Source organism: Schistocerca piceifrons, chromosome 9 (genome assembly GCF_021461385.2).
Source record: "Schistocerca piceifrons isolate TAMUIC-IGC-003096 chromosome 9, iqSchPice1.1, whole genome shotgun sequence".
NCBI classification, from domain to species: domain Eukaryota; kingdom Metazoa; phylum Arthropoda; class Insecta; order Orthoptera; family Acrididae; genus Schistocerca; species Schistocerca piceifrons.
In genome coordinates, this window is record NC_060146.1 from 179,558,308 (window position 1) to 179,576,802 (window position 18,495).

Genomic DNA, 18,495 nt, shown 5'->3' on the forward strand with positions numbered 1-18,495 from the left:
ACATTTCTCTTCCATAAATAATTAATTGTTATAGATATGAAGATTTTGAGCAGCGCAATGTGTGGATCGTTATAGATTACGTCTAAAAACGTTGCTATATGCAGTTCTATGATAAAACTTTGCAGCACAGATGTCAATAAACAAATTTGCTCTAAGTGGCGAAATTTTGCAGAAACTAAAACTTGATTTACGGGCGATAGAATAATTCTAGAAATAAATGTAATAGTAAATAAGGTGTACTTTTTAGCGCGGTTCCGATGGTGTACTTATTCCTGTCGAGGGATGTATGTATCAAAATTTGTAACCTTAACTGGTGAGACTGGTACTTGCATAACCAGGGGGTTGACGTCCGAGCCCATACAAGCGAGCAGCCATCTTCGCCAGGGGTCAGTCGTTTTGGAGTGTGGGTGGCGAGCAAGCCCCACTTGAGGGTGGCCCACGTGATCGCTTGAGAATTCTTTTTCACGCCGATTTATTTCGACAAAGAGTATTGTTTAGTAGTGCAAGTGTGCACGCATATATTTGGTGAACTGAAAGTGCTACGATTATTTGTGTGAGTACAATTTACGAGGTGTACTTCGGCGTAATTGAACATGTGGCGAACTGTGATTTCGTGCCAAAACTGTTAGAACAAAGAGGACAGTGGGACTTGCGGTTCTGTTCGAATTATTTGAATAATTTTCGTTTATAGCAGCCTACACGACTGCTATTGGGGGCTCGGAGTCAAATTATTATTAAAGCAAAACTGTAAACCGTCTCACCAGTGCAAATTTCATTGTGTGAAAGAAAAGGACAACGCCAATAAATAGTGATTGAACTGTGTCGTGAAAAACCGATTTTGCTATAATAATCGCCCAATTTTTGTTCCCTAGCATAAACTGTACTTATGTCTGAGTGAATAATTAATTCGAAAACTATAAGAAATGCACGGGTGTGGAAGTGTGCTAATGCTCCAAGTGTGGAAACCATCCCCTGAGACTTACGTGAGAGCCAAAATTTGCAATAACATTTTTTTAACCAACATTTTTATATGCACATTTCGTGTGAAAAAGCTTCAACCGCACTTCTTTATGTTTACCGCCCTGCCGTACGCCCATAAATATTCCATCTTTGTTTGGGAACATGTAGTCCAGGAATGGCTGTACATGGGCTCCAAGTAGCCGAACATAACCAGGATCCAGTGCAGACAAAGATCACACCATTATGGAGCCACCAGCATCTTGCACAGTGCCTTGTCGATAACTTCGGTCCATGGCTCTCTGAGGTTTGCACCACATCGAATCCCACCATCAGCTCTTACCGACCGGGATCGGGACTCCTCTGACCAGGCCGCGGTTTACCAGCCTGTAGGGAAGCAGCCTACTCACTTCATATAGAACTCATATGCTTATCAATGTGTACCAGCCTAGTCCGCTGTAACTATCTATGACGTCACGAATGTTGAGCAATACCTTAAAAGTAAAGTAATTAATCTGGAAAGTTAATAGCATGTCATGAGTGATGCTAAAATAATAATGTTTAAGTTTCAGTTTAGTAACTTTAACAGTTTTCGAAATTTGGACGTTTTGCGTAAAAATCATCGGTGCAACAGCAAGGAGCTAGAAATTTCAAAGTTTATATTCGGATTCCTTTTTCATTGCAATTTAATGGAAACAGCATGCTGGATCTCACAAAGTAATATTTTGGTTGAAATTCATGATTTTCTGTTTTTATGTCCTAAGCGTATGGAAGCAAGATAGATTAAGTAAGTGATTAGATAAAGCTAGGATGTTTAGATATTGGTATAATGGAGATAGGCTATAATAACAAAGACGTGAGAAGTTTGCAAAAGGTAGCTATAAAACTATAGCTGTAGCACCTCTCCAAAGGGCAAGTTCAGAGCTCATCTATTGCATGCAGTGCAACTAAAATAATTCTCTCGCCAAAAGTATTTAGCATAGCCACATCAGAATTTTATTGCAGATACTTACCTGTGTCCTGATTGCACAATTAAATTGAGAGCTTCATTGGCCTTCAGCGTGCGTTTGATGAGTATTAAGATCAAATTTTGGCGAGCATTCTGTTTAAACATTTACATCGATAATTATTATTGAACAGTTTCGTTATGTAGGGATAATAGGATCCGCACAATAGACTCTGAACAGCTCTGATACTACAAGAGTTGATAGGGTAAACTTTTGTCTGGAACTTTAAGCTTTATTGTTTTCGGAATATAGTGAAACTTGTTATAGTAAACTACATTTTCTATGAATCCCAGACATCATCCTAAATCCTCAGCATAATGAACTTCAATGATCAATAACTTTATTTCTCCATCAGAGTGGGCACAGTGAACTTTAATTACAGGCATCTCGTTTTTGTTAATCACTTTCTGGTTGCCAACATTGTAGTTAGAAAGCCTGTGTTGAGAACGGCAACAAAACAATAGAGACAAACTTTTCCACTCACCGCCCCACAAGTCGCCTAGGGTCCAACCGATATGGTCACGAGCTCAGGAGAGGACCTGCAATCGATTTCTTGCTGTTAGCAAAACGCACTCGCTTCAATCGTTTGCTACCATAGAACATTAACGCCAGTCCCACCGCACCGTCCCAACGGATACCTCCGTCGACATCCGATACAGATTTCTACAGTTGTTTCACGCAGTGTTGCTTGTCTGTCAGCACTGACATCTCTATACAAACGCTGCTGCTCTCGATCGTTAAGTGATAGCCGTCCACTAGTGAGTTGTCAGTGTTGAGAGCTAATGCCGGAAATATGGTGTTCTCATCACACTCTTGACAGTGTGGATCTGGAAATATTGAATTCCCTAACGATTTCCCAAGTGGAATGTTCCATACGTCTAGCTCCAACTATGATTCCATGTGCAAAATCTGTTAATTCCCATTGTGCGGCCATAATCACTTCACAAACCAACATGAGTGGCCCCAAAACTGAACCCTCTGGAACACCACTACTAATTACAGGAAGTAACGATACAGGCTCAAGGCTTTGGAGTTGTTCGAGATGTGACTTACTGTTAGTGATTTTCTACCTTGTGTATACGATATTACCACCACATCTACATGTGCATGTCGCTATCCCGAGCTTGTCATCTCAGTGCAAGTTTGTAATAGCGAAAAACATTTTTTATATGATATAATTAAAAATTGACAGATTTCAGAATTTTTCCTTTACTTGGGGTGCGAAAGCTTGGTTTTCGCCAGATTTCGTGATTCTAAGGCAATGAGAAGTAACCTGTAGATTGTGATGGGTGACTTCACGAGTTTCAATAAATGGTTGTATCTTTCAATTGCAGGGGATTGTACACTTTGGTATGTGACTTGAACATCAATTTGATGCCTTGACTCGGATCTGAGGAAAAGTCGTCTTGGCAGTTGGACAGGCAGACGAATAACAAAGTGACCATTTAAGTGTTCCTTTTTTGCCAACTGAGGTACAGAAGCTTGAAAAACATGAGTGGTCCCAAAACTGAGCCCTGTAGAACACCAATACCAATTATAGAAAGTAACGATAAAGGCCCAAGGCTTCGGAGTCGTTCGAGGTGTGAATTACTGTTAGTGATTTTCTACCTTGTGTATGCGATATTACCACCATGTCTACATGTGCATGTCGCTATCCCGAGCTTGTCATCTCGGTGGAAGTTTGTAATGGTGAAAAACATTTTTATATGATATAATTAAAAACTGACAGTTTTCAGAATTTTCCCTTTACTTGGGCTGCGAAACCTTTGTTTTTGCCAGATTTCATGATTCTAAGGGAATGTAGGTTGTGATGGGTGACTTTACGAGTTTGAATAAATGGCCGCATCTTTCAATTGCAAGGGATTGTAGACCTTGGTATACGACATGAACATCAATTTGATGCCTCAACTCGTGTCTGAGGAAAAGTCCCCTTAGCAGTTGGACAGGCAGATGAATAACAAAGTGTCCATGTAAGTGTTCCATTTATACCAACTGAGGTATGGAAGCTTGAAAAACTTGAGTGGTCCCAGAACTGAACCCTGTGGAACACCAGTACTAACTATAGGAAATAACGATAAAGGCCCAACGTTTTGTGGTCGCTCGAGGCATGACTTACTGTTAGTGATTTTGATCCGCAAGGTAAGGGGCACAGGTTGCTCGTAGCTGTGGTGGTGGCTCGTGTCGTTGCTGCCTAGTGGCCCTTCGTCCTCGTCCCTGGACGGCGTTGAGGTCCCAGTCAACTCCTGCTCCTGGAACGCCAACTCGCCGCGCAGATAGTCGTAGCGCTCCGACAGCTCCACGGCGCCCAGTGAGTACATGGTGACCTGCAGGCCCGCCAGGATCTGCAACAACACACCACGCCACACTTGTCTAAAACCACACGTTTAACGACCCACCAGCCACAGTGCCTCCATTTTTTACTTTTTATTCATCAGTAGTCTTCTTCTTAATGGTTTGATGTGGCCCACCATTTCAGAGCAGCGCTTACAACCTACATCCTCAATTATTTACTGGGTGCATTCAAATCTCTGTTTTCGTCTACAATTTTTGCCCTCTACAGCACACAGTCTAGCGTGGCTATAGCATCATCTCAAACAATATACTAGTGGCAGAAATCCACGTCACGTAGTCGAGTCGACAGGACCCATTTAGCACCCTGCATCACTTCGAACACCTTCTGTAAATGGACATTCAAAGCACCTTTTTGACCTTCTTCTTGACCTTACTGTTACACATTTTTGAATTTATCTCGATAGCTGCTATCAGAAAATAAGTACCAAACTGTAGCATCCTATTTAAAAACAAAGTTGACCGTATGTCTGAAGTGACCCCACCTAGCAACAAAAAACCAATGTCATATTGTGGTCCCCATTGTCCCATGCAACTTTTGTCCCACAAACTTTTCAGCTCCTATCATACTTTCGAAGTTTTTCATGGTGCCAACAGTTAGTGACTCAACCTGTATACTGAACAGTAGGGGTCAATGACTACATCCCTGTCTTGTGCCCTTTTAATCCGAGCACTTCGTTCTTGGTCTTCTACTATTATTATTCCCTCTTGGCTCTTGTACATATTGTGTATTACCCGTCTCTATCTATAGCTTACCCCTATTTTTCTAGAGATTTCGAATGTCTTGCACCATTTTACATTGTCGTTTTTCTTCCAGGCCAACAAATCGGAACATGTCTTGACTTTTCTTTAGTCTTGCTTCCATGATCTGCTGCAACGTCAGAATTGCCTTTCTGGTGCCATTACCCTTCCTAAAGCCGAATGATCGTCATCTAACACCTCGTCCGTTTTCTTTTCCATTCTTCTATATATTATTCTTGTCAGCAGTATAAATGCATGAGCTGTTAGGCCGATTGTGTTCGCTAATTCTCGCACTTGTCAGCTCTTGAAGTATTCGGAATTGTGTGCATGATATTCTTCCGAAAGTCAGATGGTATGTCGCCAGAATAAAACACACATCGAAAAATGTTTTGCGTCACCCCGGTTCCCAGAACTGTGGATATTGTATTACTGACACAGTCCCTTTGACTGACCAGAGATGTCACTAAACCCGCCTAAAAATGTAAACAACCATGCATGAGCTGCGCCTGCTACACGGAGGGGGACCGACAGCCAATCAGTTCCAGTCATAACACCAATAAGGAGGTACACGGCTCGTGTTATCTGTAGCTCAACGAGGCCTAGATGGTCAATACCACGGTTCGATCGCGTCCGCATTGTTACTTTGTGGCAGGAAGGGCTCTCAACAAAGGAAGAAGTGTCGAGGCGTCTCGGAGTGAACCAAAGCGATGTTCTTCGGACATGGAGGAGATACAGAGAGACAGTAACTGTCGAGGACATGCCCCCCTCAGGCTGGCCAAGAGCTATTACTGCAGTGGATGACAGCTACCTGGCTTGGAGAAACCCTCACAGCAAAGCCACCATGTTGAACAATGCTATTCGCGCAGCCACAGGACGTCGTGTTACGACTCAAACTGTGCGCAATAGGCTGCATGATACGCAACTTCACTCCCAACGTCTACGGCGAGATCCACCTTTGCAACCACGACAACGTGCAGCGCGGTACAGATGGGCCCAACAACATGCCGAATGGACCGCTCAGGACTGGCATCACGTTCTCTTCACCGATGAGTATCGCACATGCCTTCAACCAGACAATCGTCGGAGATGTGTTTGGAGGCAACCAGGTCAGGCTGAAGGCTTAGACACACTGTCCAGCGAGTGCAGCAAGGTGGAGGATTCCTGATGTTTTGGGGTGGCATTACGGGGGGCCGACGTAGTGGCTGTACGATACGAGCAACCATATCGGCAGCATATTGGCGAGGCATTCGTCTTCATTGACGACAATTCGCGCCCGTATCGTGCACATCTTGTGAATGACTTTTTTCAGAATGAGATCTTCACTCTGCAGCGGTGCGCTGATATGAAACTTCCTGGCCATTAAAACTGTGTGCCGGACCGAGACTCGAACTAGGGACCTTTGCCTTTCACCATCAAGTTCTCTGGTAGAGCACTTGCCCGCAAAAGGCAAAGGCCTCGAGTTCGAGTCTCGGTCCGGCACACAGTTTTAATCTGCCTGGAAGTTTAGACTTCCTTCAGGATAACGACATCGCTCGACTAGAGTGTCCAGCATGTTCTCCAGACATGAACCCTATCGGACATGCCTGGGATAGATTGAAAAGGGCTGTTTATGGACGACGTGACCTAGCAACCACTCTGAGGGATCTACGCCGAATCGCTGTTGACAAACAGTGCCTTGAGGAACTTGTGGATAGTATGCCACGACGAATACATTGATGCATCAGTGCAAGAGGACGTGCTACTGGGTATTAGAGGTACCGGTGTGTACAGCAATCTGGACCACTACCTCTGAAGTTCCCGCTGTATGGTGGTACAACATGCATTGTGTGGTTTTGATGAGCATTAAAAAGGGCGGAAATGATGTTGATGTTGATCTCTCTTCCAATTTTCGTTGCAGGTTCTGGAACTCTCGGAACCGAGGTGATGCAAAACTTCTTTTGATGTGTGTATTTCCAAAAGTTCGAGTGGTTGTAGTAACAGTAAGTTCTGTTGAGCGTGTTTTGATTCTGTTGCTGTCATCTTGGCTCTCAAGATCATGAATTTATAAGGTGCGGCGTCTCTGATCTGGATACATGCCGCAATTAAATCCGGTATATCTGTGGCATACTTTTTCTTTGGGTTATTTGCGAAAAAATCAAATAATAGTGTTAAATAAATGAAAACATTTCTTGTTTGCTTTTATTTTCGTTAAAATGACTTAACACCCATATTAGGTACTTCATTCAGTCTAATGAAGATCAATGGACTTTATTATTCAGTATTCCCGATTATACAGGGTGATTCAAAAAGAATACCACAACTTTAAAAATGTGTATTTAATGAAAGAAACATAATATAACCTTCTGTTATACATCATTACAAAAAGTATTTAAAAAGGTTTTTTTTCACTCAAAAACAAGTTCAGAGATGTTCAATATGGCCGCCTCCAGACACTCGAGCAATATCAATCCGATACTCCAACTCGTTCCATACTCTCTGTAGCATATCAGGCGTAACAGTTTGGATAGCTGCTGTTATTTCTCGTTTCAAATCATCAATGGTGGCTGGGAGAGGTGGCCGAAACACCATATCCTTAACATACCCCCATAAGAAAAAATCGCAGGGGGTAAGATCAGCCGTAAGATCGGCCGTCCAGAACTTTTCCCTTTGCACAAACACCCATTCTCTGTAAACTGTTTATACCAACGTTTAATACACCACCTATCAGGAGGTTTAACACCATACTTCGTTCGAAATGCACGCTGAACAACTGTCGTCGATTCACTTCTGCCGTACTCAATAACACAAAAAGCTTTCTGTTGAGCGGTCACCATCTTCGCATCAACTGACGCTGACGCCTAGTCAACAGCGCCTCAAGGGAACAAATGTACAACTAAATGAAACTTTATGGCTCCCTTAATTCGCCGACAGATAGTGCTTAGCTCTGTCTTTTGTCGTTGCAGAGTTTTAAATTCCTAAAGTTGTGGTATTCTTTTTGAATCACCCTGTATATACCAGCCAATTACTTAAAATTTGCCGACAGGTGTGGCCGAGCGGTTCTAGGCGCTACAGTCTGGAACGGACCGACCGCTACGGTCGCAGGTTCGAATCCTGCCTCGGGCATGGATGTGTGTGATGTCCTTAGGTTAGTTAGGTTTAAGTAGTTCTAAGTTCTAGGGGACTCATGGCCTCAGAAGTTAAGTCCCATAGTGCTCAGAGCCATTTGAACCATTTTGAACTTAAAATTTAATCGCAAAATATTGACAAAATAAATGTATACATACAGTTTTTGACGTGAAAACAGGGTAGTTTTGAGGTTTTTTAAGATGTGGCGTTTCACCCCTAGGATAAAGGATAGACGCTGCATCGTAAAGATTTTTTCATGGTCAAATATTTTGTTTAAACGTTACATTGAATAAAATCAAAAAAATTGTATCCGGTAGACAAGTGGAGTTTTCAGTTGTGCAAAAAAATTCATACTGAAAGTCCGCTGCGGGACTTCACACATGCGATTTTGAAAATGCACGCCATCTCTCCCGGATTTACACTAATTTGAGGAAAAAGTTTCTGGGACTGTACGTTTGGAATACAACATTGTATGGTAGTGCGGGCTATCCAGGAAAGAGGAGCAGCAAAGCGTTTCCACTGATACAGAAGGATATTAAAAATTAGGTGGGCTGATAAAATAACAAGGGAGGTCCTCTGTAGAACCGGAGAGGTGAGAAACATGTGGAAAATATAGATAGGACGGTGTGGCTGGATGATATGCGTTAAGACATCAGGGAAGGAGCAGCAGAGGGCAAAAACTGTAAGGGAAGAGAGAGAGAGAGAGTGGAATGTGTCCAACAAATACATGAGGACATTGGATGCAGGTGCTACTCGGAGGTGAGTAGGTTGGCCTAGGTGAGGATTCCATGACGGACCACGCCCTCTTCCTTCTCCCCCCCCCCCCCCCCAAAAAAAAAGTAAGAAAGCAGCTGTGGCAGGTACTCACCGCAAACACGACGGCGATGATGAGGGTGCCTGTCTTGAGTGTGCAGCCGCAGCAGCACTGCCTCAGCATCACCACCATGGTGGACACCACGGCGTCACCAGCAGTCTAGCAGGAGCGGCCGAACCAGGAGACCTGCGCGCAGAAGACAACACAGTCAGCATTGTGCAGTCTGAGTGCACGAACCACGGTTCAAAGTCAACTGCAGCAAGGTCGGCATTTTTACCCTGTTTGAGTCAAAATTCTGATGCATCAACCCCCATCAAAGATAAACAAGACAGTTGTCCACAGTTAAATTTGAATGTAGTTTTCGCGAAATGACGAGGGTTTTATAAGCATGTGGTATAATGATGGCGGCGCGTTTCGATGTACTGAGACAGAGTGTATGCATCATATATCATACCCTACACCTCAGATGAACCCAGAGAGTTTATTAATTTATGAATAATACTTACCAGGAGCAGAATAAAATAGCGACACAAAGAATTATAGACGTTGGCTGTGAGTGGCCTGTGATTGAAATCAATATGGGAACACAAAAATTTGTACCAGACTGGGACTGAAACCCAGGCATCCTGCTCACTAAGCAGTTACTCTGATCACTAAGCCATTCTAGCACAGTGGTCACTGCAACTGCATGGACTGCTCCAGCACGCCTGCCGTCAGACCGAGATGGTCAGCTTATCCAACCACTACTAATGTAGTGCCCCTTGTCTATTATCCTCATTACTCATGGCATTTCACCGATTCACACACACACACACACATTATATATATATATATATATATATATATATAAAAACGTTGGTTCCCTGCGAATGTGTATTAACTGGATTGTGGACCAGGGTTCCTAATTCTGTCTTAAGAGCTATTATTATCAATTTTAAGGTTCTGACATATATACCGTGTGTGGGCTTCACTAATATTGTAATGTAATTTTTATATTCTGGCTGTATATGCCACTGTACGTAACTCTCTCGGCGTAAGCGCCACCTTCCTTTTTGATGTATTACATTAATTGTACCAAGGCTCCCATACTGTTATAACGGGAGTGTTAAACGCTTTCCTTCTTTTTATTGTTACTTTATCTAAGGACGTTATTAATACTGATAATTTACACGTTGCTTTTGTACGCCAATCGGCACATGGTTCGCGCCATGAGCGCCACCTGCCCTGGCCGCAGAGTAACTACGCTGGCCGATTACACTCAGTCGGTTGTGAGCTCTGCAACATCCGTGTACTAATTTATATTTACGTGACAAACCCTATTTTTAGGGCTATATTCTAATGTTGACAAATGGATCTATGCAGACATTTGTAAAAACGGCGATGATACATCAGCCCATACTAATGTAAAATTGTAAGTACCAGTCGTCGTTCTCATATTTTTGTAATGCAAGAGCTCTCTAATTTGTGTTAAAATCTATTCTTGACTTAAGTTTCATACCTTTCTAATGTAAGCTATGATGTTCATTGTCCTTAGGCCACCTTCTGAAGAAGATAAATTTAAATTTGTTGAAACCTAGGTAAAGAATTCTTTATCCATTGCAACTGGTCGGCTGTTTAAAATTTTATTACGTGGAGCCGTTGCTGTTGTGCAGCTATGTTTAAAATACTGATATATATATATATATATATATATATATATATATATATATATATATATATATATATATACTGGGTGATCAAAAAGTCGGTATGAATTTGAAAACTTAATAAACCAAGAAATAATGTAGATAGAGAGGTAACGATTGACACACGTGCTTGGAATGACATGGGGTTTTATTAGAACCACCTCATATTGCTAGACGCGTGAAAGATCTCTTGCGCGCAATGTTTGGTGATGATCGTGTGCTCAGCCGCCACTTTCGTCATGTTGGCCTCCCAGGTCCCCAGACCTCAGACCGTGCGATTATTGGCTTTGGGGTTACCTGAAGTCGCAAGTGTATCGTGATCGATCGACATCTCTAGGGATGCTGAAAGACAACATCCGACGCCAATGCCTCACCATGCTTTACAGTGCTGTTCACAACATTATTCCTCGACTACAGCTGTTGTTGAGGAATGATGGTGGACATATTGAGCATTTCCTGTAGAGAACGTCATCTTTGCTTTGTCTTACTTTGTTATGCTAATTATTGCTAGTCTGATCAGATAAGGCGCCATCTGTCGGACATTTTTTGAACTTTTGTATTTTTTTTTTTTTTTGTTCTAATAAAACCCCATGTCATTCCAAGCATGTGTGTCAATTTGCACCTCTCTATCTAAATTATTCCGTGATTTATTCAGTTTTCAAATTTATGCTGACTTTTTGATCACCCTATATATATACACAGAGTGGTCCATTGGTCGTGACCGGGCCAAATATCTCACGAAATAAGCGTCAAACGGAAAAACTACAAAGAACGAAACTCGTCTAGCTTGAAGGGGGAAACCAGATGGCGCTATGGTTGGCTCGCTAGATGGCGCTGCCTTAGGTCAAACGGATATCAACGGCGTTTTTTTTAAATAGGAGCCCCCATTTTAATTACATATTCGTGTATTACGTAAAGAAATATGAATGTTTTAGCTGGACCACTTCTTTCGCTTTGTAATAGATGGTGCTGTACTAGTCACAAACGTAATAGTACGTGGTATCACTTAACATTCCGCCAGTGCAGACGGTATTCGCTTCGTGATACATTACCCGTGTTAAAATGGACCGTTTACTAATTGCGGAAAAGGTCGATATCGTGTTGATGTACGGCTATTGTGATCAAAATGCCCAACGGGCGTGTGCAATGTATGCTGCTCGGTATCCTGGACGACATCGTCCAAGTGTCCGGACCGTTCGCCGGATAGTTACGTTATTTAAGGAAACAGGAAGTGTTCAGCTACGCTTGAAACGTCAACCACGACCTGCAACAAATGATGATGCCCAGATAGGTGTTTTAGCTGCTGTCGCGGCTAATCCGCACATCAGTAGCAGACAAATTGTGCGAGAATCGGGAATCTCGGAAACGTCGGTGTTGAGAATGTTACATCAACATCGATTGCACCCGTACCATATTTCTATGCAACAGGAATTGCATGGCGACGGCTTTGAACGTCGTGTACAGTTCTGCCACTGGGCACAAGAGAAATTACAGGACGATGACAGATTTTTTGCACGCGTTCTATTTAGCGACGAAGCGTCATTCACCAACAGCGGTAACGTAAACCAGCCTATTGAAGTAGCCGTACTGACGTGTCTGAGTGTTTATCACCGTGTTTGATACGAGTGGCTAGTGTGACGTACGGCACCCACTGCGTCTGCTCCGTATGGTCGGTGACATCACGGGGTCAGACATGGTGACCTTTCCCGGGACGGTCTGGGCCGCGGCGATGCCCCGGCGCGGTTCCGCTCCCACGGAAACCAAACACTGGGCACTCGGCCTGCGTGGACAAACAACACTCTGCCGGAAGAATGCTGCGGACCGTTTAAGTTGTTCAGCGGGTCGCTTCAGACGGACGAGCTCACAGCCGCTAGTGTGGCAAGGAAAATACTGTTTCCGGATTCACTCTCCAGCTTCCGGTGAGCAGCAGAGGTTAGACGAGCTAACACTATCATTTCGTCACCTTCCTGTCGGATTCGCGAAAGGTTGGTTGGTTGGTTGCTTGGGGAAGGAGACCAGACAGCGTGGTCATCGGTCTCATCGGATTAGGGAAGGATGGGGAAGGAAGTCGGCAGTGCCCTTTCAGAGGAACCATCACGGCATTTGCCTGGAGTGATTTAGGGAAATCACGGAAAACCTAGATCAGGATGGCCGGACGCGGGATTGAACCATCGTCCTCCCGAATGCGAGTCCAGTGTCTAACCATTGCGCCACCTCGCTCGGTTTTTTCGCAAAAGGTGCGCGGGAGGAATTACTGTGAAAAGCCTGCGTTCGATGTCGATTTCTCCGATTTTCTCATCGGGGTCATTTCATGAGACGTGTGTGGGAGGTTGTACGAGGGTCACTCCAAAAGAAATCCACAATACAGTTTTCATTCTGCATTTGTGAAAGTTTTACAGTGTGTAGATACATCCTTCCCACTTGTTTTCAAACTTAGTTCAACCTGTTCCCGTGAGTGGCGCCGTCACAGCATGTCTTCAAGATGGCTGCTACACTTGACAATCGTCAGAAGCAACGTGCTGTCATAGAAATCCTGTGCTGTGAAAACGAGACAGTGGGAAACATCCACAAGAGGTTGAAAAATGTGTATGGAGATGCTGCTGTCGATCGCAGTACAGATAGCGCGCAAGCAGGTTACATGATGAAAGCGGGCACGGCAATATTATGGATTGTCCTCGCAGCGGCAGGCCTCTTACTGCACACACTCCAGACAATGTGTAGAGAGCTAACGAATTTGTGACTGCTGACAGACGCATCACAGTGAACGAATTGTCACGCTACGTTGGGACAGGGGAAGGAAGTGTTTGCAGAATACTGAAAGTGTTGGCGTTAAAAAAGGTTTGTGCCAGGTGGGTTCCCAGCATGTTGACAGTGGCTCACAAAGAAACAAGAAAAACGGTTTGCAGCGAACTTTTGGAACAGTACGAGAATGGTGGAGATGACTGTCTTGGAAGAATTGTGACAGGTGATGAAACATGGCTCCATTATTTTTGACCAGAGACGAAGAGGCAATCAATGGAGTGGCATCATGCAAATTCACCCAAGAAAAAAAATTCAAAAACACACCTTCTGCTGGAAAAGTTATGACCACGGAGTTTTTCGATTCCGAAGGACTCTTGCTTGTGGACATCATGCCAAGTGGAACCACCATATATTCTGATGCATACGTGACGACACTAAAGAAACTTCAAGCACGACTGAGTCGTGTTCGACCACATCGGCATAAGCAGGATGTTTTGCTGTTGCACAACATGCACGGCCACATGTCAGTCAAAAAACCGTGGAAGCGATCACAAAACTCGGATGAACAACACTGAAACACCCGCCTTACAGTTCCTGACCTGGCTCCATGTGACTATCATCTCTTTGGGAAACTGGAAGACTCTCTTCGTGGAACAAAGTTTGAAGATGATGACTCCCTTGTGCACGCTGCCAAACAGTGGCTCCAACAGGTTGGTCCAGAATTTTACCGTGCGGGTAGACAGGAGCTGGTTCCAAGATGGCGTAAGGCAGTTGAGAGGGATGGAAATTATGTGGAGAAATGAAAATATTGTTCCTAAAGGATGTATCTATACACTGTAAAACTTTCAAACATGTAGAATAAAAGATGGATTTAAAAAAAAATAGTGTGCATTTCTTTTGGAGTGACCGTCGTACGTCGCCAGACTCTTCTTGGAAGGAATGCTATGGGAATTTTAACAGTAAACTTATCAATCAACGTCTACATCTGTACTCTGCAGAACAACGTGTGCTGCATAGCAGAAGGTACATACCATTGTACAAGTTATTAGCCTTTCTTCCTGTTCCATTCACGTATGGAGCGCGGGAACAATGATTCTCTGAATGCTTCTGTGCGGTCAGTAATTATTCTGATCTTGTCCTCATAATGCCAATGTGAGTGGTATGTAGGGCGTTCCTAGTGGCATCGTTTGTAGCCAGTTCTTGAAACTTTGTTAGCAGACTTTCTCGGGATTGTTTTCGTCTGTCTTCTCGAGTCTTCCAATTCAGTTCAAAAAATGGCTCTGAGCAGTATGGGACTTAACAGCTGAGGTCACCAGTCCCCTAGAACTTAGAACTGCTTAAACCTAACTAACCTAAGGACATCACACACATCCATGCCCGAGGCAGGATTCGAACCTGCGACCGTAGCAGCAGCACGGTTCCGGACTGAAGTGCCTAGAACCGCTCGGCCACAGCGGCCGGTGCTCAGTGTTGTCTCGACATTGCGAGGAGAATGTTCGTGTCATGAAAGTACCTCGCGTTGTGAACATAGATTTTTGACTTTTTGGCATGGTTCGTGACACTCTGGCCAGGGCATTTCCAATTTGGTGATTTTCTTACTGAGTTCGGCCTGCTGTCAGGCTTAAAGAGAACAACTGAGCAGCAGGTAATTTCGATCTTCCTGTTCCGAGGGGTAATTTTCGCAATGTAGAGTGGTCAAGTCAATGATTCTGTAGAGATGTGAAGGATAACACCCGTCTCCATTACGTATTCTTATGGTTGACGTTATATGTCGTCATGAAAGTTTTATCTCTGAATACCAAGTTATTTGGGGAATGCATTTTGAATCCCTGCAAAGTTTTGTCGTATGAGAGGTTTTGATATTCAGTTCACATAGCTCTAAGCGCTATGGGACTTAACATCTGCGGTCATCAGTCCCCAAGACTTAGTACTACTTAAACCTAACTAACCTAAGGACATCACACACATCCATGCCCGATGGAGGATTCGAACCTGCGACCGTTGCAGCCGCGTGGTTCCAGACTGAAGCGCCTAGAACCGCTCCGCCACAGCGGCCGGCCCAATATTCAGTACCAATCGTCAGTTACCCCATTTAGTTACAGTGATTACGATGCCTGTGTGAAATGCGACATACAAAGAAAGGTATTTCTTCCTTGATATCACCCTTTGCTAAATAGTCAACATTTTCGTTGTCTCTGATACTGGAATGCTCTTTGACCAAGACATCTTACACTCTTTTGTACTGTTCGATTCGCTAACAGCTTAGTTCCTGTCATAGCGAAGAGGTAATATTACGGGCAGTGACATGAAAATGATTCTGTGTATATACGGAAGTATGTCGGGTCGCCACGGGAAACCGTGCATTCGTTGTAATGCGGAAACGGAGAGATTTATCTAACGTCCAAAAGGGCGTGAAAACTCCACATTATGTAGGACACTTTTGATCGCATAATTGTACATGTAGAACTCTTTAAGAATTAAATAAGACTATCTGAGACGGCTGTTGGACCCCCTTGTTTTACAAGTACCGAAATCACCTTTTCCTGTGTCTCTGCGGCGTCTTGGCTTCTGCTTTGTGGGCGCCTTGGTGTAGAGCCCTCACTGCTTAATTAGGAAGTGGCACAGAAAGAGTTTAAGTCGCCTCGCGTATAAAGCCCGTCGCACAGAGTGGTGCAGTATTACTACGGAGGTCGGCTTTAAGATTTTACCCAACGGCGCTTTTGAAGTATGACAGTTCTATTGACGTAAAATTTTTCTTTCTCATTTATTATTATTAAGACAGTGTTAGCTCAGTTGTTAGCAGAATAGTTTGCTTTCATTAAGCGTTTAAGTCAACTTGACTGTGAACGCTGGAAAAATGCTAATAATTTTCACAAGTTTAGGCGGCTCTAAATAAAGAAAAAAGTGGGCTCTTAGCAGAATGGACGTGGTAGGATAATACGAGTGTTTATTGATCAACATTTAGATGTACAATTAATCACATTAGTTCACATATTGACTTTGTCACGTTTTTTGGTGAAGGTCGGCGAATTACCTTTTTTATTTGCTGGTCTTCACTTGAAATCTACGCAGTGATTATCTTACTCAGATGCCTGGGACCTGAAGTACACTTTAACAACATTGTCTAATTTCTCTGCCTCGTGATGACTGGGTGTTGTGTGATGTCCTTAGGTTAGTTAGGTTTAAGTAGTTCTAAGTTCTAGGGGACTGATGACCATAGATGTTAAGTCCCATAGTGCTCAGAGCCATTTGAATCATTTGAACATTGTCTAACAAGTAAATTACAATCATATCATTTCAGTCACAAGTTTTTTTTCTAGAAATATCTGCATCTGACAATCAGAAGTACGGCTACTTTTTTATATCGAATCAGTGTGTATTTTTCTTCGTTTTGATAGTACGTTAGTGTCTCTAGTCTGCCTTCCTCCAAATCGTATCCTGAAACACCTCAAAAACATTCGGAACCCCAGTTCAGACAGATTTTTTGTGCATAAAATAAATGTCAGAGAGTTTTCTTCTCAGAAAATCAGGGCCGCCTTCGAGCACGTGACGTGGTAACAAAAGTATGTAAACGGAGCAGACACGGACGGATCACCCGAGCGAAGGTATGAACTGCAAATGGAGAAATCCAAAGAGATTAACAACTTTGAAAAAGGGCAGATTATTGTTAAGCAGAGGCTGTGAACGAGTATCTCTAAAACGGGGACGCTGGTCGAATGTTCACGTGCTACTGTCGTGAGCATCTACGGAAAGAGGTACAAGTACAGTGAAACTACCACTATGCGCTAAATGCTTGGACGTCCACGAATCATCAGAGAACTTGGGTTCCGCAGGCTTGTCTGCTGCGTAAAGTAGGATATATGGTGATCTGTGGCATCTCTGCCGAAAGAGAACAGTGCTGGTGCACACACAAGTGTTTCGGAGCACATCGTTCATCGTACGTTGCAGAACACAGAGCTCCGCAGCAGATCACCCCTACGTGTTCACATGTTGACCCAACGACAATTAGGATTGCAGTGGGCATGGGACCATCGGGATTCGACGGTCGATTAATGGAAACGTGTCGGCTCTTCGGATGAATCACCTTCTTGCTACACTACGTAGATGGTCGTCTCTAGAAACGCCGTCATCGAGATGAACGGCGGCTCGGACGCAGGGTGGTGGGAGCAGTATTATGCTATCGGAGACATGCTCCTGCGCTTGCATGGGTCCTGTGATAGTAATCGAAGACATGCTGACAGCTGCGAACCTCCTACATCCCTTAGTGCTTGATGTGTTACCCGACTTCGACGTCATGTTTCCGTATCTTAGTGGTTTGACGAACATTATAGTGAGCCGGCCGCGGTGGTCTAGCGGTTCTAGGCGCTCAGTCCGGAGCCGCGCGACTGCTACGGTCGCAGGTTCGAATCCTGCCTCGGGCATGGATGTGTGTGATATCCTTAGGTTAGTTAGGTTTAAGTAGTTCTAAGTTCTAGGGGACTGATGACCATAGATGTTAAGTCCCATAGTGCTCAGAGCCATTTGAACATTATAGTGAACTCACGTCTATGTCTCGGCGACCAAATACGCCTAATGTATATGCTGCGCAGTCTATCTGTGAAGCTATCACCTCTTACGCAAATCTGCGCGAATTATTTACGCAAATTGCAAAACCTGTGCGTAGACATCTAATGCTACATGCCCCACAAACCTACCAACAAATTGTTGGATCCCTGATACTCAGAACCAGTGAAGTATTTCGTTTCAAAGACGGACAAACAAGCTATTAAGCAGTTGGTCATAATGTTTAAGTTCATCAGTATGTGTGATCTGTGCCTCACCTCTGCTGTTACTAGTACTGAAACTTCTTTATTTTAATGTGTGTGTGTGTACTTAAACTTCAGAATGGCTGAGAAGATGAAACTTCTAAGTTATCTGACTCTGAACCAGCTGAGTAAAACTGAACGTACTGAGCCTACTTTCTCTTCACTTTTTCTTATCATGTCAACACTCACCCACAATATTCTAGCGCAATCTAACTGCTCAAAAATATTACAACCTGACTTGAAATAATTAATTCAAAAAAATGGCCCTGGCTAAAAAGAAATCTTAACAA

General features: G+C 43.5%; 1 protein-coding gene across 1 annotated transcript in view; it reads right to left on the bottom strand.

Annotated features, from left to right (window-relative positions):
• Positions 1-18,495, bottom strand: part of LOC124717153 — a 50,204-nt gene that overhangs the window by 15,379 nt on the left and 16,330 nt on the right. The window contains exons 2-3 of the mRNA XM_047243911.1: positions 9,028-9,159; positions 4,081-4,306 (exon numbers count right to left, since the gene is read on the bottom strand). Coding sequence (XP_047099867.1) covers positions 4,081-4,306; positions 9,028-9,105 — 304 coding nt within the window. The 5' untranslated portion in view covers positions 9,106-9,159. The remainder of the gene's footprint in view (positions 1-4,080; positions 4,307-9,027; positions 9,160-18,495) is intronic.